Source organism: Siphateles boraxobius, unplaced genomic scaffold (assembly GCF_051911475.1).
Source record: "Siphateles boraxobius isolate OS27281-9 unplaced genomic scaffold, OSU_SipBor_1 19, whole genome shotgun sequence".
Lineage (NCBI taxonomy): Eukaryota > Metazoa > Chordata > Actinopteri > Cypriniformes > Leuciscidae > Siphateles > Siphateles boraxobius.
In genome coordinates, this window is record NW_027508799.1 from 15498296 (window position 1) to 15526246 (window position 27951).

A 27951-nucleotide genomic window follows, 5' to 3' on the forward strand; every position below is an offset into this window, starting at 1 on the left:
TCGATAAAAGAATCAGAAAAACAAAAAACAAAAAACAGAAAAAAAAAACGTTTAAAGGGATAGTTCACCCATTTACTCTTATTTTGGCTTAATCTTTGGAACGCAAATGATATTTTTAATATTCTATGATTTCTGCCCAACCATTGACTATGCAATCAACATTTGCATTATAATACACATATAAATATACACACATCAAATTTGGTAAACAGAAGCTCAAACATGCTTGGTTCATGCATGAGAACCACTGAGGTTTGAAAATGGTGATTGTGTAGACTTTCAACTTTCTGACTTTCTGATGATAAACGTAAGTTAGGATGAATAAATGATTTCTGTGTTTTCATTTTTGGGTGAACTGAAGTTAATGGGGCAAGTTGGCAGCCTTTTAGCCACAGTACCTCTCTCTTGGAGATGTCCATAAGGACGGCAAAGCTGGTCAAGTGATTGCAGTGGCAGCTGATGTGCGTGTGGTTCCTGGAAATGAGGTCACATCCTTTGGACGACCAGCCACCTGTGCCGCCAACACTGACACACAAAGACATACCAGACTGGCATTAATCATCTACACACCAACAACTTACTGAAATAAGCATGCGGACTGATTTTTGAAATGCTAGTATTATCTGTTATTATGTGTGAAAATGAATGTGTATGGAGGGGTTGTGACTCACATGATAGAGTGGTTCCAGAACACACACACTGGTTTGGTTCTCTCCTCCGTCTCCAGAAGATTGTAGTCCAGCGTGATTGGTTGCTCCAGAGGAATGTGTAATGGCTCGCCTTCACTGTACACAGTTGTGCTCACGATGGGAGTGTTAATGACCGGACGGTTTGGCAGCCTGTGGAAAAAAACGAGCAGCAATTACATGCTAAATGGATCTTCTGAGCATGGCAACAGTGTTCTGTGTTTGACTGTGGAATTCCACCAGGACTAAATATTTGGACAAGTACTATTCAATCGGATAAGCACTAAAAAGTGTCGTTCTGTACCTGAGACTCCGACGGTCAGGGTCGTAGTGCTCTGGTAGGAGCTGGCCTAGAGTTTTATAGATGATGACTGCAACCACAGGAAATGGAGGGACACTCTCAGCATGCCTTTTCCTCTTTTTTGCAGCCTGATCGTGCTCTTCATCAGAGCTTCCCTGAGATTCTGGATCACCTGTAGGAGAAACTACAAGAACAAGATATTTCACCGTTGAACCAGCTTTTAGCAAACCAATTCTGCTTTCAAACTGACACTTTAACTAAGTAATAATAATTCAGTGTCTTATTGTTACTATAATGTATGTTTTACCTTTATGACCTGAAGGTTTAAAGCTGAATTCCGGGAAAAGAACAGATGACTTAAGGTCTTTGGGACACTCCTGGTCAGTTGTTTGGAAACGAGGGATTTTTACCTCATCTGGATAAATGGCGTCCAGATAATCCACTGCAAAAACTGAGGAGTCAAAGAAAGACGGAGGTTAAGAAGACCTGTATGGTGTTCAAAACTATTTAATCAATAATTGGTCTACAGTGTATTTAAATTGATTTAATCAATGTAACTCACCCATGTTCTCGGTAACAATGATGAAGGGTTTCAGGTAGGTTTTCCTCATGTTCTGAGCCACAGTGTTGGCGTATTCCTCAAAGTTTCTCAGCAGATGTGCTGTGCCTCCTTCTGTTCTCTGTATCTGATCCCAGTGCTCTTTATTACTGGCATCCAAGATTGCACTGCCGGCCTTCACTATGTTCTGAAACATTCAAACGCATACCTCAGTATTTCATGGTAAAATTCTGGAGATGTGAGAGCCATTAGAAGTCTGAATCTGGGCCAAGGCGAGACATAATGAATGCGGTCTTTAAAGCGCATCCTTATCCTAAAACCATGTATCAAGATAAGTACATTCATGTTGCCAGATGAGCTTTAAACATGGGCGTTTTCGTTCTCATGACATCAGTCATTATATGCTGTGTTATTTACACTAATCCACTAAACCTCAAAGCTCACAATTTTGGGCTGCCAGAGTTTTATCTTTTCTTTTCAAGCACAGCAGACACCAATAGAAAATTGCCCCTAACATCCCATTATTGGTATAGCAATAAACAGTGGTAAAAAGTGCTTGCATGTGCACAAGTTGACGTCACACGGTTGCTCAGGTTGTAGTCACAGTATGTGTTTTATACACTTGTTCTGGGTGGAAGCTAGGTGAGTGCAAAATACATTTTACATTCACTGAAGAAGATGTCCCTGGCAAGCATCAGTTACAATTCAAAACCCAGAGTATTTATGATATTTTGGATATTACGATGTCTGCAATGTGCACTGCCAGTCTACACAGCTCTTTTAATTATAATGGGACCTTGGTTTATCACGTCATGACATGCCGCATATGTCCGGTGTAGAAAAAATGTTTGAAAAATCATCTCTCCTCAACAAGTTGCATAATTTGATGTATTATGCATGTAGCAAAAACAGTGTGGGAGGGTGATGAAGTTAAATAGTTGGGTTTGTTCAGATATGTAACCCTAAACTGGATGTATGAGCAAAAGTAACAGTGATCCTTGTCTTAAATACCACTGATAAGTATTAGAACTGTAGCAGATTGTATTGAGAGAACATTAGAGATGAAGCAGTAAATCCAAACCTCGTTAAATTTGGCGTCACGCATGGCGGCCAGGTTAAAGCCCTGTTGCTGGCTCTCATAGTGCAGGATCCAGGAAATGAGCTGGTAGGACGTCTTCACGTCGTTGCCGTATAAGGAGCTGGTCTGGTCTGTGGCGTTCTGTAACATGTGAGCGATGTCCTTCGATTTCTGCCCATCCATTGTGGATTCATTACGATGCAACTCCTCATTCTGACCGGAAAGAGGTGGGTTATGAACAAGAGTAGGGGAGATAGAGAGGTAAATTAAGCTTTTTCCAATAATGACAACAATAATAAGTTAAAATCGATTTATTATTATTAAAACAGCTAGATGTACCAGTTTTTTGAGGTGGGAGAATGTGATGGTGGTACAGTTAAAGAGTTCAGGAGGAAACCAGCCTTTCTCTTCACTGCAGTGTCTGACAGCAGTGCCTAAAGTCAGTAAGAAAACAATATGATGAATAATATAATAAATAAAATACATTAAAAAAAACGTTATAAAATTATTAAATGCTTTTACTGAAAGTACAGTTTCTCAAGTTTCTCAAACCAAGACCTCGTTCCAACAAGCACTTTGGTAAATGTGACTATACAAGCGATGCCAAGCCATGTCCCACAATACTCTTGAGACGAGGCCTCATTAACATTCGGTTACCCGACCAATGAAAAGATCTAACTGGATTGTTCTGCCAATGAGAGTTCTTTGTTAACAGAGCTGGCTAATGTCAGTGTGGGGTAGGGCAGTGCCAAGCGACAGAAAAACACTGAAAACACTGGCATTTGCACAAGATTCAGATTCTTTTTTCCCCTTTAATGTCTTAAACTAAAAGACAAACCATTGTAGCTAACTAAGCCAAATCAAATGTCAGTTAGTGTAACCAACAAGTCTTTTTTTTTTTTTCAAGACAATAATGACACAGGAAATTATATCACAGAGAGGAGCCGGTAGACCATCATGAATGAGTGTTAAAGTTAGTATGTCTCTAAAAATATCAGATCATTTAATTTTTAATGGAATGACAAGGTTATTTCAGACTGTCAAATGGTAAAACTCCAAGAAACGTCACAATATTATGTACTATATATATCAGGGGTTTTCAAACTTCTTGTGAGTGTGGACCACTATTTGTAATCAAGAATTTTCACGGACCACCTCATAATACACAAAATAAAATATATCTACACACAGTCCTTCCTGAATTAATCCGCACCTCTAAATAGGCTTACTAACATTAAAACTATAACTGGTCATCACATCAGTACAACAGCTTGTTAAAAGAAAGTATACTGCACACAACGGCTGCCACATATTTAATTTATTTATTTACTCAAGCGCCCGAGGGCATAATCAGGTTCATTTCAGGGATGCAAACATGTATGGTCAAAAAAGAGAGAGGTAATCGAAGCCCTCGCCCTGCGGCAAATATCCAGATACTTACATTGCCGCCAACCCCTGCCACCCCTATAGGCACATATAGTAAAATGAAATTCAAATAAAGTTTTAACAAAAAAGGTTTTACAAAAAGATAAACCTCACATATTTCAGCCTTTAAATCATTTTTTTGCCTACATGAAATAATGAACTTGAGAGCGCAAAAGACACGATATGTGAACGGCCCCTTGACGAGCTACCTCCAATCGTGCGACGTTTTGGAGACCCCAGTAAAAGATACGCAGCAAGAAGAAACACTAGCGTTTCACGCTTGCGCGCATACTGCTGTTTTGGCATGCAGTATTCGGATTTGCTTATTTCCTATTTACTTGTTTGGTGGAGGCAATCCAGAATTACTGTTGGTGAAATTATAATCAGACAAATATTTTATATAATGGCAAAATATTTGCCTCTGCCGCTTTCCTCTTCAGAGAACCTGTTGCTATCCACCGATCCATGTTGTGGTTCTAACGGCACTGAACTTGAACGTCACGGCCGAGCACCACTAGCCTATTTTAGTAATCACACAATAACCTGACAATTTAATTTAAATTTTATATCAATATAGGCATACATATTCTTTTTACTTTTTATGTTTTTTATGGGGATTCCTGGTAAAATGAAGGTAAAAAATATTATTTTATATTTTAATTTGCCTTTCCACGGACCACCTGCAGTACCCTCACGGACCACAGTTTGGGAACCACTGGGTTATACTACCTCACATTTTATAGCTTATAATTGTAACACCATGCATTTTTCAAAGATATTTCTCATTAATATAGACTCTTATTTTCCAAGATTTCTTTGTTTAGTTTGTATATGATCATTTAGATAGTCATTGTCAAATAAATTCAATTCAATAACAAGGCCTGCAGCACTCACCAATAGAACCCTTGGGGCAATTCATGGCAACTGGACGCCCAAAATTGGTCCTGGGCCACCAGATTCCAGCATCAAAGGCTCTTGGGCATCCCTCATACACAACTGAAGGATAAAGATATGGAACATTTCGATACTCACTTAGAACTACATTAGTGTAGATGCACATTACCACATCTTTGATTTAAACTCAAAGCAGGTCAGAGGGAGTACATACCCTCACAGCCCGTGCTGGTCACTTCAGAGAAGGGGTTGTCACAGCGGTTGCACTGTCGCCCAATCACACCCGCCTTGCAGGGGCATTGACCCGTCTCTGTGTCGCAGGAGCGTGAAGTGGCACCCAAATGGAAGCAGTCACAGGGGAAACAGGTGTCACCGTCTTTCGGTCGATAGTAGTTGTCCTGTGGGAAAGAAGTACTTTTAGTCAAGGGACATTTTGTAATACTTGGACAGCAAGTCCAGACAGAAAGGCTCAGAGCAGTTTTTTGGGTGAATTTTTAAAAAAAAATCCCATCTTCATACCTTGCATCGACATTCTCCAGTAGTTTTGTTGCAGTCGGGGTTGAAGCCTTTGCTGACATCACAGTTGCAAGGTCCGCACATGGGGCTGCCCCACCAACCACGAGGACATGGTTTCTCCACTCTGTGTGCAAAAAAGACATTCATTTACAGTGGGGCCCAAAAAGTCTGAGACCAATCGTGAAATTGCATCTCTTTAGAATTCCTTTGTAATACAATAAAATATTTTTCATTACAAATTATATGAACAGAATAACAATTTGGGTGAAAAGAAGGTTCAGAACCTATTCTACAGAAATGTTTCTCCATTTAATGTCATAATTAAATAAAAAAAAATCTAAATCCTAAAACGTAAAATGATAATGCATTTCTGCAAGAAACAACTATTTTGATTAATTTATTGATCTTGATCAATTTATGTATTTACTATGATTAATGTAATAGTAATATATAATTTTAATATATTTAAATATCTAGTTCAGTCATGAAACTCAATATGTCGCAGGCTGATAAGTCCTTTACATGAAACCCATTACCACATGGCACAAGCTGATTGGCCTCTGCTGATCTTGCAGCCAATGAGATTGTTGCTTGCTCAACATTTAAACAGTCTGGTTCAGTGTTTGCTGTAAGCTAGTCCTGCATCGTGCTATCAGACTCCTCCACCTCCCCCAGCTCCACCTGCCTAGATCTGCTATGAGGTTTGAGTATGTCTATTTATGCAGCAGCAGCATATCTTACATGCTCACAGCAGTGTGTCTGTGTGTATATTAGCAGTAGCAACTCAATACTAGTTCTGCCGCAGCACCAATAATCAACAGAAGCAGCAGCGTAGCAGATCTAGTCCAACAAGAACAAATACATTAACACTGCCATTTTCATTTTCATGCTAAAACTATTTTGAGAGTTGTCATGATTGAAATATTCATTTTACTCTTCTTGTTTAGTCTACCTGTAATTCAAACAGTAGAGTATGTAGCTCATGGGTTTGATTCCCAGGGAATGATAAAATGTGTACCTTGAATTTAATTTGCTTTGGATAAAAGCATCTGCCAAATGCATAAATGTAAATTTTCTCTGATTCCGATTTACTGCATTTTACTGAACAATGAAACATCAGTGTCATCACTGGCAAAGCTTACACACTTAAACCTGCAACATCTCAACACTCTTACACTCAGAGAACCAATAAATCAAGAAGATCAACCATTCATCAATCACGGGCAGGATTTATCATGATGTAGGGATCAAGAGATTAAATGTGCAGGTTGGCAGACTTTTGACAATAAGCAATAGCACAACACTGAAGGCAGGAAACTGATGAGAAACAGGCTTGTGCCTGTTTGTACTAGCAAATATAGACCAACTTCCCAAGTAAACTAATTTGAACATCATTTTCTTGGGTGGCATCGTTATCCTGCGCTTTACACACAAAGCAGGTGATTTAGAAAAGACAGTCACCAAACATACTCGAAAACTCTGGCTGGTCAGCATGGGAAAACAATGCAAAATAGAATGATAAAACGCAATGAACTATATAATCATGCATAATAGGAATAGCAAAATAAATAGGCTAATCAGCTTATACATAAGAGGAGAAATGCTTGCCATATTCAGTGTTGTTGACGTCAAAGGTATCTATCACGGAGGAGCGGAAGCATAAAAGGAGGAGGGCCGACAGAGAAGACAGAGAGAAGAAAACCCCAGGACTTATTTTGTGTTTTATGTTTTATAATATGCGACAGTAGACGTCCGTGAGGGGCTGCTGTCTTTTATTTCAGTTTTGTGTTTGCTTATTTTATTATTAAATTGTGTGTTGAACGTTCGCCGGTTCCCGCCTCCTTCATCCGACAACATCTAACTGCGTTACAGCTATTATGTGTGCTAATGTGCTATTATAGTTCCAAGATATTGCAAATGTTTAGTTGCTAAATTTTTATGTTGAAAAGCAATTCAATAGTGTGAGGTAGAAGGTCATTTGGAGGTCAGTACGTTTCCACTGTTGACTTATTTCAGGACACTAAAGGCGAGGAAAAATTCCTTCTCTGTAACTCTCTACTTAAAAAGTGCAGACTGCAGGGCCGCATGGTGCTTATTAACTCAACATCAGGTGCTAGCTGTGTGTTTGGGTCTTAATCTAATAGAGGACAGTCATGTCAACAGAGTGAGAGAGGAAGCAAAAGGAAAAGATGTCCCACGTGTGACCGCTGAGACAGGAATTCATTGCTGATCAGAGGGTTTAGCAGATTAAATATGAAAATAAAAGGGAAGGTTACAATTCTACGGATCTAGTGCAGACTTGTGAAGGGGTGTATTTGTGTTGTTTTCCCGCCGTTTTGTGGAGAAGAGCCAACACAATGACAGACACACCCACACAAACCAGCGGAATGAAGATGACATCCATAAAGAAAATAATTTACACTGCTACACTGCACGATTGTCAGGAATGTGAACAACAATTTTGCTCAACTCTAAGACATCTCAACTCAACATACTTCAGAAATCTCAATGTGTTAGAGTGGCGGGACTAAAAACAGTTTTAGTGTAAAAACTCATTGCAGTGTTTCAATTCCATTAAGAATGCAACAGCTTCATATCCATCCTGAAATTAAGTAAGCTATAATGTACAGTCAACCAGTCATTATCACAATATAAACCCTGATTAGTTTGTCAAGACCTGACGCTGCAGAAATGTACCATGCAAGATCTATTATTAGTCATGACCGCATAATATTTTTGACCAGTTAAACCAGGAAATAAAGACTTGACTAAAAAGTCAGGTCAGTTTCATCTGCTGTATTGCTACTTGTTATCTGGGTCACTGGCTAGACCAGCAATAAACCAGCACTAACCAAAAAGCCCATAGCCGCTTTTCCACTCAGGCCAAACCGTTCTCATTGCTTAACCATTCCATTCCGTACCGATCCGGCTCAGCTGATAAGGATATGGATTCATTTTCCCCTATGGGACTGATTACGGAGCTCTTTGGAATGCAATAAAAAAAATCCGTCAGTTGTTGCCTTGTAGTTTACAGATGGTATGAGATGTAAATCTTTTCAAGCTTCAAAAACGTGGATAAAGCCATCATAAAAATAATCCACATGAACCAAGCGGTTTAATCCAAATTCTTCGGAAGAGACACAATTGCTTTATTTTTATTGCATTTAGAATTTTATCAACGGACATATAAACAATAAATCAAATATGGTCAACGACCGTTAAAAATTGCTTTGAGCGTTAAACTTTATTTTGGTGGTCCACATTAGACATTCTACTGATTATAAGTAAATTTTACAACTACATGTTGACTTATCTAACTAACCTGAACCCTAACAGCTAACCCTAACCTAACAGTCTACTAATACTCTGAGAGTTAGTTGGCATATAGTTGCAAAGCTACTTATAGTTAGAAGAATGTCTAAAGTGGACCATAGAAATAAAGTTTGGTTGCGTGGGTTTCCAATGGATGGGCAAAAACGATGAGAGAATATTAAAAATATCCTCATTTGTGTTTCAAAAGATGAACAAATGTTTGATTGGGTTTGGACTAACCATTTAATTACCTTAACCAGCAAATTAATTTGGTTAACCAGCATCATTAGTCATGCTAGTTTATTTAACAACATGGCTATGCTGGTCCACCAGCTATACCAAAACCAGAACCATCTACAATAAACCAGCCTGGTCTTATCTGGTATCTCATCCGGTAGGCGACTTACTTGTTTTCACAGTACTGTCCATAGTAGTCCTGACTGCACTCGCAAGTGTAGCCGTGAGAGGAGCTCGGCTTACGAACACACGTGGACAAATGCTCACACGGGTTCAGATGACACGCATCAACACAATCTTTGCCAAAGAAACCTGTGAGTGACAGAAAGAGAATTTGATTAACATGTGTGAACTTAAATGAGATGCATCTGTTCAATGGCAGGGAATGTGATGCAGGTGTAAGTACCGGGGTCACAGGCGCAGGTGTGTGCGTTCCAGTCGTCGGTGCAGTCGCTGTTCTCGGGGCAGATGTTGGAGTCGCAGGGGTTGGCCACATCACAGCCTTCCTCCACGTGGATTTTTAGCGCCTGCTGCATGTTGATGTTAGCTATGTTGGTGGCGGTCTCCCCCATCCTGACCCCCTGGGACACGTTTACATAAAGTCAGTCACCTTACACTTCGGGACAAATTTACTAAACAAGGGTAAATTAGAGTGTGAGCGAAAAACCAAGTGGGCGATTTACTGACAATGTTCAGATTAAAGAACACAGACGCATCCGGATAATTTCCATAATGACTAACGCAATCAACCAATGGCCGCGTAAATTAGCGTCTGGTTTAAGAAGTGCTTTTTTTGGGCGTTAAATAATTAAATGTTTTCTTCAGGGTCACACATTAAGTTCATCATAATTACTCAGGCTCTGTTTTTTTATTCTGGTTGGAGATTTATATGTACCCTAGTGAAAATAAACAGAAACGCTTCATTTTACAGTACAGTACTTACAGTGCACTTACCTAGAAAGTACTGGGTAATATAAGGTAAGTACGAGTATAGGTTAAGGGTAGGTTTAGGGGTAGGTTCAGGGTTAGTACCTAGTTATTACCCAGTTATTGTAATTACTATAATAAGTACATAATATGTACATGGGAAACAGGGCTGTAAAATGAAGCGTTACCAAATAAACTAACTAAAATTTATTTGAAATACATTTATTTTATGCTAAATACTACAAATACATTTACATGTGTATGCACTTATAAATATATATGCATATAAATACCCTGCATTTTTACTTTTGGTATACTAAATTGGTACACGTATAGTCTGCTAAACTGGAACAACCATTTTTGTACTTATTGCACTTTAGTTATCTGGAAATAGTGCTGAGTTTCAACTGAAGATATACTTAAGTATATTTGTTTGTGCTAAAGTGGAACTATTGCAAGCATACTTTAAGTACACTTTAAATATCTTGCATTTAAAGACTGATATTATACAGAGATCATATTATCCTTACTAATAGTGACACTAAGCACATTTTAGACTTAATATTAAATGTGTATTGTGCAATAAAGAAGTAATATAAAGTTTAATTATAATATTTATATCAGTAAGTCTATTCAATAAGCGATATGTCAGTAAATATATTAATTGATTTGTTGTAAACTTAGTATGAAATAAATGTATTTTAAATACATTTTAGTATAGGTTTTCTTTTCACTTAGGTTTGGGATTATTAAGAAAATAATAAACTTTTGGCATTAAATTGATCAAAAGTAACCAGTAAAAAATTATATTTCAAATAAATGCTGTTCTTGTAAAATTTCTATTCATCAAAAAATAGTGCAAATAACAGCATATTAGAATAATTTCTGAAGGATCATGTGACATTTTATGTATCTGGCTAACTATACATATATTGAGTGCTAAAAAAAATCAGGAGGCTGCACCAAACCAGATAAATGTTTAGTACAAATATTATAGCTAAAACAATAATTTTAATAATAAACAGATCAGTGGCGGTTCTAGACCATTTCAACTGGGGGGGCCAAGCTGGGGCCAGTTGTACTGTTAGAGGGGCCAGTTACATTTAGACCTTATTGTTGTCATATCATTTTCTGCACTGCACTGCAGGCATTAACAGGCAAAATACCATGTTTATAATCATTCAACAATGCATTTGCATTACATATTCAGTATTAGTCAGAGTAACTGTAATTGACATGATGTCCTTCTTTCTCTTCATTTTGGTGAGAACTATAGAGCAAAAGCAATGGGGACCAAGAAGCTTATTAATTAATTTACTGAAAATAACTGACTTGCTAGGTAACTACTAACCGTTTACAGGGTTCCTGAACACTTTTTAAAGTCCAATTTAAGGCTTTTTAAGACCTGAAGAAATCAAAATTCATACCGTACATTAGGGGTGTGCATTGTGCAATATCGACAAAAATATATCTCGATATTTTCAATGTTTTGTTGATAATTAGATGATATTTTACTGATTGTGTTTATGTGCTGGTGACATGGCTGGTTTAGGCCTGTTGTTGATAGCAGACTCACAAAGATATTCATATTTTTTAATATTCTATGCAGTGGTCAGTTAAGAAAGGACGATAGACAAATGCGATGTCAGCTCACGGTGCCTCGTATACAATTAAAACATTGATTACAATATCATAATAGACAATACACATCGCACACCCGATACGCACATAAAGAATGAACTTGCAACTGAACTGACATTTACCAGCTTTCTCCTTCTCTCCTCTCTCGCGTGCAGGAGACAGACGTTATCCTGCCGCGATTCCCGCGAATGTGATGCGAATTGTCACGTGAACAAGCAAATCCACAAAGATAGAATAATAAAAAAAATAATACGCATACAACGAACAACGATAGCAAAAAAAACAGTTTTGTAAAAATTATTTCACACTCCACATTTAGGGGGGCCACAAGGGGGGCCGAGCTTGTTGTCACAGGGGCACGGGCCCCCCCGGCCCCCCCTCTAGAACCGCCACTGAAACAGATAAATGAGTCTGTCCCATTTTATATACAAAATGTTTAGTCCTGTACAGCTGTTTTGCCAAGAAACTGCTACTGTCTCATTCTAGGTGAAAGATTCAAAGGCTTTCCCTTGGCCTCACCTGCATGCATCCCTGAAAGCCCTGCTGGACGCTGCTACTCGCTCCCTGAATCCCACCAATGAACAGACTCCTCAGCTTGAGTCCAGGCAGTACATTTCCAATCTCTGCTGATTTCTGTAAAACATGTAAGGATGTCAGTAAACAGGTTTCATAGGACTTGTTAAGACAGTGTACCACAGAACTGACCTTGAACATGTCGTAGTCCAGAAACACCTGTGCCATGTACTTAATGTCCTTCCCATCTTTGCTGCTCCTCAGCTCCACGAGGAGGTGATGCCATTCCCCGTCATTCACTCGGACCTCTGGGAAATCCAGCGTGGCCACTTTCTCCTCTCCCAAAAGCACTTCAAACCGCACATACTTGTCCCTTATCTTGGAGGAAATGGTTTCAAATTAAGTATTTACTTTACATAATGGTACATTCTGCTGTCTAACATTTGTACACTTACCAGAAGGTTGATTTGAGACGTGTCCCCAGCGTTGACCTGCATTAGGGTTGTGGTTCCACTGGTCTGTCTGGTGCGGAACATTAGGCCGATGTACCAGGGCACAGCGATGGTGATATCAGGGTCATTCCATGACACCATGGCACGACCATCAAAGTGCTGCGGTGAAGGCATGACTGCAAGAGAGAAAGAAATGGAATATGACTGACTGCATAAAAATACATATTATATATATATATATATATATATATATATATATATATATATATATATATATACTAGCATAATTGGAACGACTGGATTTCATCCGGACTAGAGTATATGCAGTGTTGTGCCTGAACACGTTCATGAACTCGTTCATATTTTGGGCGAACGTGAACTGAACGTACTGTATTACTGCCTGATGAACGTTATTGTGAACGCGTTCATTCTGGTGTCTGTGAACTCACGCTCTCTCAGTTTAACTTCGTTCAATAGGGTACCAGATTTCTATAGTCTTCCAGGAGAAAACCCGGATAAAACACACGTACACAGGCCTTAATATGTAGCGAAAAAACACCCAATCTGGCAACACAAGCCACCAGTGTCGCACCGCGGCCACCGCATGCGTCATCAAAACAAAAAGCAGCATGCAGTCGACAAAGCAGCGAGGAGGCGTCGTATCGTATGATCAGTTTTAAGACAAGGTCGGTGAGGATGGGAAAAATCTTACATTTCTGTGCAAACTTTGCCCGACGATAAAATAACCGCTGTCTGTGGTTGTATATGGGTTGTGGCAATAATAAAAAATAAAAAAATAGCTCGCAGCAACATATGGAAAAAATAACTATGAACTAGTTCATTTTTTGGAACCGTGAACTTAGTTCAAAATTGTGAAGTATGAACTATGAACTGAACTAGTTCATTTTAAAATTTGTGAACTGAACTTTGAACTAGTTCATGTAGAAAGTGAACGTTCCCAACACTGACTATATATGTGAATGTATATTAATTTCACCGACAAAATCCAGTCGTTCCAATAAGAATTGGTGCAATTGGTTTCACGCCGATTTGGCTCGCGTTCAAGTTAGCCAACAGAAATCTGCTTGGTTTGAAATGAACATCTGTGTGAGCAGTGCTTCATACATCTCTACGCTATTGATAATGGAAAATTGCAAACAATATTTTGCCGAAATTTCAATGATTTCAACCTTTATTTGCACATTCACTGACACAATGAGACATTGTGCTTTTCTGATCACATTCTACCTTTTCCTTGTCCTCACTATGATCTTCTAAAAAATGGCCCAAATAAGACAAAAATAAAATGGAAATGAAAAATCTGTCACAAAATTGTTTAATTTTGCCGTTTTCAGCATTAACATGCTGAGTCTTGTGGCTCTGGGCCACATACTGGAAGTTTAATCAACAGTATCTTGACAATGAAGTCATAACATCTATTAAAAACTCCTGCAGTTTAAAGGAGTGGAGAAGCCTTGAACAAACCAAGACTTATCAGTGCTGCACTCCCTTCTACCGTTTGATTTGTGTGCGGGCAAATCGCATAGCACAAGTGTGATCATATGGAAACGCTACTGTAGAGTCACAGAGTCAAGTGAGGACTTGAGAACTCAATGAGCCCAGATCACTGGCAGAAATTGCGTGAAGAATCCCTACTCTAGCAAACTCTACAACTCCTATGAATCAATATTACCCCACATCACAGCAGAGAGTTATTAAAGGAATGACACAAGAGACTTGATAAATTCTAGCCTCAGTAATATTACATTTACGTTTATCCTTTGACCGCTTTATCCAATGTGATTAACATTGAAGTCAAGGTATCATTTTTACACACATACTGTACACTGGGAATCAAACACATGACCTGGGTGTTGCTAGTACTATGCTTTGTGTTTGAATTGCATGTATAAATGGGACATATCTTCAGACACTGGAATGACCAAAATAAGATGTCACAATTAAAGGGATTGTTCACCCAAAAATTGTATCATCATCGTCATTCCAAAACTCTTTGATTGTCTTTTTTTTTTGGGTCTGTGAAACATAAAAGCAGATATTTTTAAAAAAATAATTAAAAAAAATAACATACAATAGAAGTCAATAGACACCAACACAGTTTTGCTACCAACATTCTTCAAAATATCTTGTTTTATGTCCCACAAAAGATCATGAAGGTTTGGAACGGCATAGGTGTGAGTGAATGATTAAATGAATGAATGAATAAATGAATGAAGTGAGTGAATGATTTTTCTTTTTAGAGAACTATATCTACAGTATATGTGCTTGTTTGGGGTCTTTAGACTTCAGTCAGTAATTCTCTGACAACCACCCACAAAGCATTACATTGGCAAGTTTTGCTCAGGCAAGTACCACCACATTTTCTTAAAAAAAGAAATTACACCTACATACTTTAAGCTTAATCAAAAATCTCAGAAAAATGTAAAACATTTCTGAAATTTAAAGATGCATAATGAACTAAAATATCACATATACAGGTCCTTCTAATATACAGGTCCTGCTAATTTTTTGAGATAGGAATTTTGGGTTTTCATGAGCTGTATGCCAAAATCATCAGTATTAAAACAATAAAAGACCTGAAATATTTCAGTTGGTGTGCAATGAATCTAAAATATATGAAAGTTTAATTTTTATCATGACATTATGGAAAATAATGAACTTTATCACAATATGCTAATTTTTTGAGAAGGACCTGTATTGCCTGACGTGATTGAATTTTGAGAATTTGCCAAGGAACTGCCAGCCATCGTGGGCAGAATGACGTGTTTTACTAGAGATGGACACTCTATCTGTGCTATGGCAGAAGTGTAGAGGTGATAATATCTAAATTACGCTTTGCTCGCTCTGGAAATGAGCCATTCGCTCCAAAACAGAGCTATCCTATAACGAAAAAGAAAAAAAAAGGAAAATCAAGGCTACTTCAGGCATCCATCTAATCAGCATCAAAAATAACACCCTTTCCTGGCAGACATGCTTCTCTGCCAGAATATTAAATTGGAGAAGGCAGTTTCAGTCAACAAGCTTGTTGTTAGATGATGACATGACTTGAACATCCAGGTTTTATAATGGAGCGCTGCCCCAACAGGCCTGCGGAGGGACCTGAAAGAGACCAGCGTGATTCACACTATCCCCTCTCGAGCCTTACAGAACGTCCAACCGCAAAAAAAAACAACCACTGGGGATGTCAGGTACACTATCATTTGGGATGTTCAAACACATGCAAACACACCCACTTTCATACACATCAGTCAATTAATCACAGTAGAGTTGTAAAAGTAGTGTAAAGTCCTGTTGAGTATCTATTGAGTATTTACTGCCAAAGATGGCATATGTGGCGAATTTATTAGCCTGTAAACTGACAAACATGTTTTTCATTGCGCAATGAAATTTGAGTGCTGAATTCTCAAATCTACCAAAGAATGAGGTAAGAACAGAAGGTTCTGTGATTCCTGTAATTGTAAGCGAACCTGGGAACAGTGATTTTAATCCAGACCGACAGATACTCCAAAACTGACAATTAAACTATGTTGCAAAAACTTATGAGCTGACTATTTAACTTATTATTTTGTGTTTTCTCTTTTTTTGGCAAGTCACACATAAAATAACTGTAGGGAGGTGAACAGAGAGTTTAGCACTAGGTTATTTACGATATTATTGTACAGTTTGTGTAGTAGCATATAGTAATACTTCATGTTTAAATATTACGGTAATCATCAATACTGGTATATTGTGACACCCCGAAAAACTTTTAAATTTGGATTATTTCAGCCAGCATTTGTGTGTGCTGTTTATGCTTATAAGAATACTGAATTGTTACCTAAGCATCATGTTAGCACAAATCAATTTATTATAAATGTACTTATTTTTTATCAATTAGCAAGAAGTATCAATAAAAAATAATTAAATATAATTAAAAAAATTGACTTTTTCCCATCATGTGTGTGTTTTGTCTTTTCTAATCTTATTAGAATTTCAAGGCATTAGCTTAGCAACATGCTAACATCAAACTTTTTATATGAGCGCTACTTGTGAGGGGTGTGGAATAGTTGTCTAAGTAGAGTGTTTTGGTTTGGCTGCCTTAAAAAGTAGCTGACAGTAGGCAGCAAGGTGGCCCACTTGGTTTTGGAATAAAGCTAAAGCAACAAAACAATTTATCATTCGAGAGTTTATCTTTCCCAAAACTCTCAACCGAAATTACATCAGGTTTGACCCACAAGGCCAAAACAACAGGTTGTAGAACCAAAGCTTTGATATTGTTGGCACTTATTGTGCAGAGTAGAGGCATTATGGGAAATGTATTGGCAACTCAACTCGCATATTGGTCAGAGTATGATGAGTGTGTACCCGGTAAGGTTGATATGGGGCAGAAAAGGAGAGTGGAGCAGATCCTGACTGATGCTTATCGGCGGAGACATTTCCCTTTCAGGAAACACTGCCACATTAAAGCCACTGCCTGCTTCCTTAAAGTTCACGAGCAATCAACGCCTAGTTCAGAATAACAAACACATACTCGACGCATGTATGCATACGCATTAACGTGCACTGGCACGCTACCAAATAGGCCCACCTACCCTGATCGCAGTTCTTGCCGCCCCGGCCTTCAGGGCAGTCACAAAAGTACGTGTTCCACCTATTTTCACACTGACTGCCGTGCTGACACAAACCCTCGGAGCAGAAGTCCTTCTTCGCTGGACAGCCTGACAGAACAATAAATATATCGCTTTTCGTTTGAATGAGGTAGAACAATAATACAAGAATAAGTTTGCAAAACTATAGTTTCAAAATAAGCCTTGATTCATGTCAGACCTTCATTGGTGCCGTTGTTGGCGATGTAACTGGCCATGTCTATGGGTTTACTGTCAATCGTTAGGTTCCTCATGCAGCCCACAAAGTCCCGGTTCCGTATGGGGAAATCTTCTGGAAGGTTGGGCACCCCGCCAAGCAGAAGAGGCCCAGTGAGATCCAAAGACCTAAAGAGAGAAGACAAAACTTTGAAATGTCCCACCAAACTCTCCAAAAAGTCAATGGCATCAATAGCTAGTCTAGGCACTTAGTAAGCTACCCTGCTTTATACTGTCTACTTTTATACCATAAATTCCATCATGAGAATAGTATGCCTTGGTTTTTCTAACTGAGCAACTTTGCACCAATTAGTTGGTCCACAAGGCGGCAACGCTAGCCCAGATGGTTGTTTCACAGACGATAATCGGAAGAGACAAAACAAAGCAGTCTAATAGAGAAACAAAGCAAACAAACATTCCAAATATTAAAAATGAAAGGATTACAATGTTAAAGATTAGTAATGTGTACGTAAAGATATGGTGGAATCCGGCTTGTCCCGTAGATGGTCTGCTTGCACGCTTTAACCTCGCCCACGAGCAGATCAGTTTCCTTTCTGGATTCCACTCCGTGTTCAGTTTTTCCGCTTACAAATCCGCCATGCCGCGAGCGCAAATGGATTTTAAAGGGAATGGAAGATGAGACTCTGATTGGTTTATTGCACGTTACGCCAAAAACAACCCATTACTCATTAAGAGAATAGGGACAACCCTTTTAGACCATGCGCCGGGAGCGCCGACCATTTTTCCCGTCGATAAACTAGCAAAAGTGGATTCGGACCTCCTAACTGCACTTGCACTGGCGCTTTAGACCATGCGCTTAGATCCTTAAAATAGGGCCCAAAGGCATTTTTGCAAATGTGTTGGTTGCTTGTGTTTGTACACGCTATCGAATGGAGTATACTTTGAAAGGCTACTGTATGCATACAGTGCATGTATTTCATGATCCGCGTAGCACATGCAAAGCTTTATAAGAGAGAAGCCAGACAGGTGAAAGGGGGCGTGACCTTCCCTAACCTGCCAATCGCTGTGGAATGTTGCCATGCTTTATAAAACAGGTCAGTGCTTATAAGACTGGAGCGACAGGTTAAACCTTCACATTTATCTGTTGTTGTTCTTTCTTTGATGTGTTTTAATGCACAGCCTTGTTCCAGCATGAAATAATATCTGACGCTGCAATTGCCACCTAAAAGCATGAGAAGATCTTTTCACAAAAGAAAGACATGTGGACATGTGTCCTGAAGGACTGTGCAGGGGTGTGAGAGAGAACACAAAAGTGTAATTATCGACAATTACGACTAATTTTCAAGAGAATGATGAGAACAACTTTCTTGTTCGGTTTACAGAGAGACGGAAAAACTCACTTCTTCTGTCCGGTCTGAGTGCCCTGGGCAGCGCAGGAGTAGTTGGCAATCTGACTGCCAAACCGCACGGCCATGGCGATGTCACAGTCGTCCACAGCGACTACTGCCACCTTCTCACCCGACGGCCCTTGAGGCAACCCCAAATGACTTATCTTAGGCTGAAAAGAGACGAAATTGAAAAAAAAGTTAAAGGAATAATCACAAAGATGATGAGCACAGATTCAAAAGCACATTTTGAAACTAGATTTTTACAGTTTGAAAAGACAACGAGACTGTTGTTTGTACTTGCAAAACTAGAAACATGTTGTTATATATGTTTTACTACCCTTGTGAAAAAAGTGTTTAATTTCATTTAATGTGTTCTTCAAATTTACAAAATTACATATTTGTTTTTTAAAAACTGTAAAAGCAGATAATATAATAGTAATGAAATAAAAGGCCACCAAAATGTATTTACGTACTTAAGAGTACAGTACACTTCAACAAATATTTCTTAACAATTTAGTTCAATTCAATTCACATGTATTTGTAAAGCGCTTTTCACAATACACATAATTTCAAAGCAGCTTAACAGAAAATGCACATTGCAATTTAGAGTGATCTGTTATCAGAGGTAACTGTCTAAGTTATGTATTCCAGAAATGTACATATGCAAAATCACAGTTAGCGAAAAAGGTATTCATTTAAACAATGTAATAATTTAATGCAGAAACAATGAGCTCATTGAAGTAATGAATACTTAAGTTTTTAACACACTTAAGTACATGTTTAAAAAGTGTGATTTGCAAATAAGTTTTACTTTAAGGTACATTTAAAATAATTACTTTTTAATAATCTTTTTTCATTCTTTAAAGAACAACACTTATTTTTATGTGTTGACAAACATACTAAAGAACATTTAAAGCACTTGATTTTAATTGAAACTGTGTTATTCAGTATTACGATATTAAGTAAATATATTTGAAATGTACAAAATTATAATTTCATCATTACAAATGTGCAGTAATAAATATATTTTAATACACGGCATAGAAGTTTCAATCGAAATAACATTTAAGTTTACCATAAACATATGTCCATATTTTTTAGCAGTACACTTTAGCCATAATTTCAAAGACAATAAATGCAATTATGAAATTGCATATTAAAATCTTGCTGTAGTGGGTAAAAAAAAAGCACTGTAAAATTTAGTACATAATACAGTTCATTTTGCAGTTAAGTGTCCAAGAACATTGCATTCAGGTCACACATAAGTATATTTAAAGTATATTATTTCAAAAATAAGTACTCTTGCTAAAGTATACATAGTTTTATGTCTATGGCCTGAAATATGTGTGCTAAATCTCATTTCAGAATTCTGGTTCGTGAGTGTGTTCCTGATGTTAATGTTATTCTGGATGTTCACAGAATCCTGTGCGCACCTGCATGAATGCATGCGCTCACGGATCAAAGCTGTTTACAGGAGATATATCTACATGGCGTGTGTTGGCTCAAAGCACCTAGATCATATGTGGGCCACCTGTCTGATTGTGTAAAGCACAGCAAGAAAGTGACAGTTGGAAAGAAAAGGTTGTGTTGTGTGTAAGCGGTCACTCCCAGCATGGCATACTTTCCACTGCACAGCAGTTTTATCTAAACTATCACTGCCACTCCTAGAGAAATGTCTCTTTCCTACTGCAAAAACACTCACACTTTCCATTAGGTGCCGTATAAACATGGCACAATTTGAGTCTATTGCCTTCCTGTTGCTATTTCTGTCATGACAACTCTCAGAGTGTTTGGCATGGTAATGTATATGACTTTGTTGATATGTTTGGTCTTGGTGGAATAGATCTGCTACGCTGCAGTTATTGCTTCTGCAGAGCAAGTACGGGACTTGCTATTGCCATACATACATGACACACTGCTTTGACCAAATAAGAAATGCTGTTGCTGTACAATATAGTGTACATGAATGACCCGTAGCAGATCTATACAGGTGGAGCTGGGGAAGGTGGAGAGTTTCTGAAACTGCTACAGCATATGCTGACCAAGTATTTGAAAGTAAAGGAGTGAGCTCATTGGCTCATGATACAGCAGGAACCAATCAGCTGTGCCCTATAGAGATGATGTAATTGAGTTAAAGACCTATCAGCCTGCGCCATCTAGAGTTTCATTACAGAACTTTGTATGAATAACTACTGACACTGGAAAATCTCAGGGATTAATTACAACTTTTTATTTTACTACATGAAGATGAAATCCCATTTATTTCAATGTTTTATGGAGTTACCCTTGTCCCAGTGTCAAACTTTCAATTCTAAACTATGAAAATACATCACAAAAATATTATCAATCAGTGAAATAAACACAAACCATTAAAATATGTATTGTGTGGAAATGATTTACATACATTTTATGGACTTTATACATGTCACATGCTAATAAAGTTTATTTTCAAAGTTGCATTGAATGGATGAAATATGAGAAATGTGATTTGTGGAAAAAAAAAACTTGTGAACAGAATTTGTTTACAGAATTCCCAAAAACGATGTCGTCAAATTATGTAAAAAGTAGGAACATGATACCTTGTTAAATATTATTATATTGTGTTATTATATTAAATATTGTTTGTATTTATGATCCATATAATTCTAGCTAGGAAATTAGTAGACAAAACAAAATATTTAATTGTTTTATTTTTTGTTTCTAACAAATAATATTCAGTCATCATTAAAAATCTAAATTGACAATTCTTATCTTTTACAGAATGTTGCAGTGTTTATTATAAATGATTTATCCATGCACATATTTTTTTATTATTCATATGCCCTCATAATCATGCTTATTATATCATATGCACTTACATACAATGTTGGAATTATTAGCAGAAAAATGAAATAAACTGCCAACAAAGACAGTGTGAAAAGTATGTTTTAATGGAGTTTTTTAATGGATATTCTAAAAACACAAAGGCCAAAAGTGCCCACAGCTGAAAACACCTCAAATTATACATTTAAGTTTATTTCCTAGTTTTCTCTATCTGTCTGTCTGCCCGTCTAGCCATGTGCATGTTTCATCAGTTTCTTATGGAAATGAAGTGTGAACAGAAAGGGAATTCTTAAAGGACACAAACCCCATGAGGGGACCAGTAGACAAAAGCAGCTTTAAAGATCTTTACAAATGGAGTCTATCTTTCAACTCCAAGCCCAAACCAAAGGAAACACACTGTTTAGGTGTATTTTGGTGCATTCATCTGGCCTGTTTCCAGCAGGATATGAGGGTGTGAGGTATTATTCAGATGGATATCTCTGGTCATGCTGGGTGCTTTCAACACATATCTGGCTCATAATCTGGAACCACTTGAATACACTCACTTTGTATACTTACTGTATATGGCATGTATTTTTTTAATTGTATTTTTGCATCTAAATATTTAAGGTTTGCATTTAACAAATAAAAATTCACAACATAATTAAGAATTCCATTAGGATTTAACATGCAGATTCATATGTATATTTTCATGCAGCCATTCTTATATAAACTGTGTTATTGGATTGAACTGAAAGAATGGCTTTCATAAATGAGACTCATTGAGTGAGGAGGCTTGTATAAAAAAAAACTTATACCACCTGACATGGAGCACAATAACTGTGTGCCTTGTACCGTACAGCACAACACGGTCAACAACAGACCAGTTCAAGTATGTTTTCCCCGTTGCCTTTGATTAAGGAGTTGAGCTTCATGCTGTTTGATTTCACCAACTCATTTATCTGACCTCTTAATCAGTGGAGTAGAAAACACTCCACCTTTCCAAACACTGCAGGAAACCACTGTTTTTTAGAAAGCTGCCATCCGAAAAATCACAGGCAGCAGTGATAGGACACGGTTCATGATTTGTTGAATAAGACTGAATGTATTGCTATATTAGCGGAGTGACATGACCTCAATACTATTTTCTTTCTAAATACACAATCCTGGGTTTATTGTGAATGATTAATTGGGGCATCTTATTCCAAAAACAAGTGTTTGTAATGTCTCTTCAAAATGTAATAAACTTCAGCTTCCACTGAAACCACTTTCCTTTTCTGCTGACATCATCGAGGTCATGCAAGCTATTGGATAATGTTAACCAAAAGCCAAATATTTAGACCTTGTTTTAGCAAACTATGTCTTTTAGTCTGGCTCTATTCTGGACAGTTCCACCTATTTTTTATAATCTAATCCAATCTGAATGATTCCACCCCTTTTTCTTCTTTATCTGAGAAATGTGACATATTACGGAGGTAAAATAGGTGACAAATTGTGATCTACGCTGACTAGCTTGCCAATGCAATGTTTTTGTGGGAGTAAGTATTTACTTTAAAGGTATATTCCCAGAAAAAAATATGTTGCTCATATGCTTAAAGCTCAGGAGACTTTATGGAGGTCTCAGTTTGTGTCATTTAAAGTAATTTTAAGACTTTTGATTGTAGACTTTTGCCTCTTGACACATCTGAGCACAGTTTAAGGGTACGTTTACACGACAACGATACACTAAAAACATAAAAGTTTTTCCCTTTGCGCTTTTCGCATACAGACGACAATGTTGTTAAAATAATCCCTGTTCACAAAGATCTGCGAAAAAGACTAAAAACGCTGCATTACTCATGCCAAGCCAGTAGTTGGCGATGTCACTTTGCAATAAAACAATACGTCACCGTTTTCACAAATTCATATTTTTGTAGTTTACATGGAGGAGTTACATTGTATTTTAAATCACGTTTACAAAAGTTTCCGTTTTCAGGCCCTCAAAACGCTATTGTTGTGTAAATTAATTTACAAAACGCATAAAGAGTTTCCGTTTTTAATTGAAAACGATGCCATGTAAACGGCCCCTTTTCTTTCTAAAGAGAAAAGTCTGAGAAGCAAGAGACTTCAGAAAAATCTCCTTACAACTAATTGCTATCTCAAATAAAGAGTTGAGATAGATCTTACATCTGTTTTTTCCTAGGGGTTTGTATGAGTGTTAAACCCTCGTGTTTCCGGGTGCAATTCAAGTCAGATTAGCCTAGTTTGCTCTTTTGCGGCGTTTAAAATTACCGACAGACCTAAACAAAGACTTCTGTGTTGAGACAAGTTGCCATTACCCAGAATCCCCCTAAGTTTTGCTATTTCCCACACCTGTTAACAACAATTATCAAACACAGACTTTCTGAAATGTGTGAAAAGTACATGGAAATTTCCAATTTCCAAAAAAAAAAAGACACTTGAAAACTTTCCAACAAAACCGTGGATTTCAAACGGCTGAAGTACAACTTTTGATGATTAAAACCTATTAGCCTAAATATCGCTAATCCCGCTTTGAACTTGTTAATCGACTTTTCCTCTGTTCTTTCTCTGTGAAAACAGCAGAGCTCTATAAATCGCTCTGGTGAGGCAGTCACCGCACCAGCAGAGGGTTTGTTGGGGTCAGTTCCAGAGCTCTGGTGGTTTTGGCTACGTGCCACACAGTACTGGCAGAACAGAAAACAAGCGGGTTTCAGAACATGCACTCAGGCGCAGATGAGATTGCTGTTTGGGCAGGTACCACCACACTGTTTTAATGAAGACTGGAGGTCCTGTACAGCACAGATTACTATAAAAAATATTAGCTACCAGTGTTTTGCTAACTCCCAGTATCTCAATCGTACTAGATCTCAGCGTCTGGCTGCATACCATGTGTCCCCTGGCTTCTGACACAGGCAGGTGTCTACTTGTGTGAGGTTTCCACCTCAGGCTGCTTCCTCAACATCCATCTGCACATTAAAACACTGTTTTTGACTTTTTTTTTTTTGTGTGTGATTTTTTCATTGTTGTTCACCCAAACCTCTCCCCTATGTGATATGGCAGTGAGGCGGATTAATGCAGGTGATTCTATTCAGCACAGCAGATGTGGGATCTGGTTTCATTACAAAGTTGGTACATCAGCCCAGATGTTGGGTTTGAAATGAGGGTTTCTTATACCCCTTTTCCACCAACAAGAACCAGGTGCTGGTTCAGAGCTAGAGCTAGTGCCGGTTCGGAGTTGGTTCAACTGACGAGCTTTCAAAGATCCGGTTTGCCTTTCCACAGGCTAGAGAGCCATCACAGAGCCAGATCTTACGTCACTGTATACATCTCATGTTGCCCAGCAACGCTAGCGCGGCACACACAAACACACCAGGCTTCTTCGAGATGGTTCGCCACTGTGAATCTCGAACTGCGAGAGCGATCCAAAAGCAGGAGTCGTATGCTCTCCAAACACTCCCACAGCTCCGATCAGTCCATGCCGCTCCGATGCATCTCGAACAAGCCTTCCATCAACAATGGCGGTCGTTGCGTTACTATTTATGCTCATGGCTTTGCAAACCTACATCGGTATCCAAACACGGCGAATCCAGCACGTTCGTGCAGCTCGCCGTAACTTGCATTAACGGAGATTACAATCGAGCTGCTATTAGCCTGATTAGCTGCTATTTAAAAAAATGGCGGTCACAAGTTTCTGTTTGTCTTGTTGACGTAAGCGGTTCTTACTTCTAGAACAGCAATGATTTGGTGCTACTTAAGAACCACTTTTACTGGTTCGGAGCTGGTGCTTTGGTGGTCGAAAAACAAAGAACCGATTTGAAACTAGGCTCTGGCTCCGAACCACCACCAGCTCTGCCTTGGTGGAAAAGGGGTATCACAGGTCTGAATTGGAGCCACAACAACTCTAATCGGAACAAGCTCTATTCGGGAGTTCAAATACTGTATTTGAACAGTCACATATATTATACAATATTAAAGTATTTAATCAATTTATTAGGCGCCATTTTTTATTTGATGTGAATGAAAACGAGGCTGCGATGTACATTAATTTTTTTTTTTTTTTTTTTACTATGGCTGTCAACGATAACGCGTTAATGCACGCGATTAATTCAAAATCCTTAACGCGTAAAAATATTGTAAAAAAAAAATTGAACGCAAATAAATTACTGAAGATCGTGAAATTGCGTCATTGATGTAATTTACGCCATGCAGTTAGATGATCTTAGAAAACGAGAGCATCTACAATGGTGCAAGCACCTGTAAGCATGGTTATGTCTAATCAAACGCTTTAACCGATTCCGCTTTTCTGTTTGCGATCTTTTTAAGCCACTTCACTCTGGGGACGTTTTCAGTCCAATGATCCAGTAAAGGAATTAATTCAAACAGCGCTAAACAACACTGTAAAACAACAACAACAAAAACACAGGCTGATTGCATGGGATTACATTATTGATGCGCAAAGGTCCTGTTCGGTATCGCAACTTGACTTTTCTAAAATGTAAACAAACTCTTTGCTGTTGGACTGACTGAACACTTTGTTGTGCATACATTTATATGACTTCTTATATCATTTGGTTATTTGGTGTCCTTTTGGAGTCTTAAAGTGTCCTTTACTGGACAGAAGCCTAAATTTACCTTGAAAAAAGCTTGCAGAAAATACAGTTTTGTGCGAATCACCCTTCAATCTGATGGTTTACTTTGTTGGATACAGCAAATGATGACAAAATTAACGTGTTATCAGGATAAATGGGATATGTTTAATTTCACGATAAGTGTGCGATTAATCATGATTAATCATACAAATGTTGCGATTAATCACAATAAAAAAATATGATCTATTGACAGCCCTATTTCAACCCCCCCCCCCCCCCCCCCCCCCCCATTTACAGTGGACAAAAACTCTGGAAAACATGGCTTGTAATATAGACAGGCTTTTATTTGATTTGATTCAAGTAGTGCTATGTAGATTTAAATTCGTCATTGCAGTTGTTCTTAACACTAACACACCTCTTTTCTAAAGAAATGATGCTCATTAATGCAAAATAAAATGTGCTAACCTAATTTGCATAATACCTTTTGTAAACTCATTGATAAAACAACGCTTATAGCTTTCGCAGGCATAGCTTTCAAACTTTACTTTCAAACTTTTACTTTGTCTAGGCTTAAAAGTTTTGGAATGCATTCTTAAAGTTGTACTATAAGTCTCTTGAATGGTGCTTTTGCAAAAGCTTCAGTTCCCATCGTAACTGCATGGAGAAAGAACAAAACAAGTTGGATGTGAATGAATGTATATATTTTTAATTTTTGCGTGAACTATTCCTTTAAAAGAGGCCTCCAGCTTAGGTTTTCTCTCAGGAGTGTTGAAAACTCCCGTCACCTCTACACACGGATCTCTAGGGACGGAGGGTTTGCGGGAGCCATGGCAACACACTTGATCCCAACAGCTCCTGACAGAGGATGAGGTCAGAGAGAGAGGCATGCTCAAACCTTTATTTCACCCTAACAGACTATAGGGGGGAGTATGAGGAAGAATTGCTTTAAAAAGAGTCATATCATAGAAAACAGGATTTCCATGCTCCTTGGAAATGAGTTTGATGTCCTAGGTCGTATACTCTAATATTCACAACACAGCGCTTTCTCTCCAGTCCACCCAGACCATACTGAAACTATATTACAAGAATTACATTCAGAAGTTGTTTATGACATGATAACTGGCTACTTAACAAATAGCACATTTTTTCAGGAAACAGCCATTTGTGTTTTGCTTTGCTTTCCATATCTTGTCATCCCTATTTGTACTATTATTCATTTGGTTCTGGTCCATGTTTTTATATATATATATATATATATATATATATATATATATATATATATATATATATATATATATATATATATATATATATATATATTCCTACAGATTATTATATGCTATAAATAAAACATTATTATTATGTTTGTTAATAATAATATACTACTTATTAATAGTAGAATACTTATAATACTTAAATAATAAAATACAACCAATGTATTTTACATATAAAAGTCTTAAAGGTATAGTAGCAAAAACAGCCTGTCCAAGTCTAAGGTATAGAGGGTGGAAAATTATAATGAAAAACTTAATTATGATAAAGGTGCAAAGAAACCTTTTGTTACATTTTAAGTGGACACAAGGGGACAATTGCTTGGTTCCACGTGAGTTATACGTCATTGTTAGGTGGTTGCTAGGTTGTTTTGGGTGGTTGCTAGGTTGCTGTTTTTTGGCCCAACTAAAAGAAAAAAAGTCCACGCCAATGTCTCTATGATATTCTTGTATATAGATTTAGGCTCAGGTCCCTTCTCCTTACATATAAGACTATGATACTTATCACCTGCTTTATTGTTCAGATAAAATAAAATA

General features: G+C 37.8%; 1 protein-coding gene across 21 annotated transcripts in view; it reads right to left on the reverse strand.

Annotated features, from left to right (window-relative positions):
- The window catches only part of celsr1a (cadherin EGF LAG seven-pass G-type receptor 1a), a 100124-nt gene that overhangs the window by 14148 nt on the left and 58025 nt on the right, over nucleotides 1–27951 (reverse strand). For all 21 annotated transcript variants that reach the window (XM_077233930.1, XM_077233928.1, XM_077233929.1 and 18 more), the window contains 18 exons: nucleotides 18765–18922; nucleotides 17369–17532; nucleotides 17134–17259; nucleotides 12545–12717; nucleotides 12282–12467; nucleotides 12096–12209; nucleotides 9415–9589; nucleotides 9179–9320; nucleotides 5463–5583; nucleotides 5158–5341; nucleotides 4944–5045; nucleotides 2964–3058; nucleotides 2628–2837; nucleotides 1550–1733; nucleotides 1295–1438; nucleotides 991–1171; nucleotides 672–839; nucleotides 399–525 (listed from right to left, as the gene is read on the reverse strand). In XM_077233930.1, the coding sequence (XP_077090045.1) occupies nucleotides 399–525; nucleotides 672–839; nucleotides 991–1171; nucleotides 1295–1438; nucleotides 1550–1733; nucleotides 2628–2837; nucleotides 2964–3058; nucleotides 4944–5045; nucleotides 5158–5341; nucleotides 5463–5583; nucleotides 9179–9320; nucleotides 9415–9589; nucleotides 12096–12209; nucleotides 12282–12467; nucleotides 12545–12717; nucleotides 17134–17259; nucleotides 17369–17532; nucleotides 18765–18922 (2754 nt within the window). The remainder of the gene's footprint in view (nucleotides 1–398; nucleotides 526–671; nucleotides 840–990; nucleotides 1172–1294; nucleotides 1439–1549; nucleotides 1734–2627; nucleotides 2838–2963; nucleotides 3059–4943; nucleotides 5046–5157; nucleotides 5342–5462; nucleotides 5584–9178; nucleotides 9321–9414; nucleotides 9590–12095; nucleotides 12210–12281; nucleotides 12468–12544; nucleotides 12718–17133; nucleotides 17260–17368; nucleotides 17533–18764; nucleotides 18923–27951) is intronic.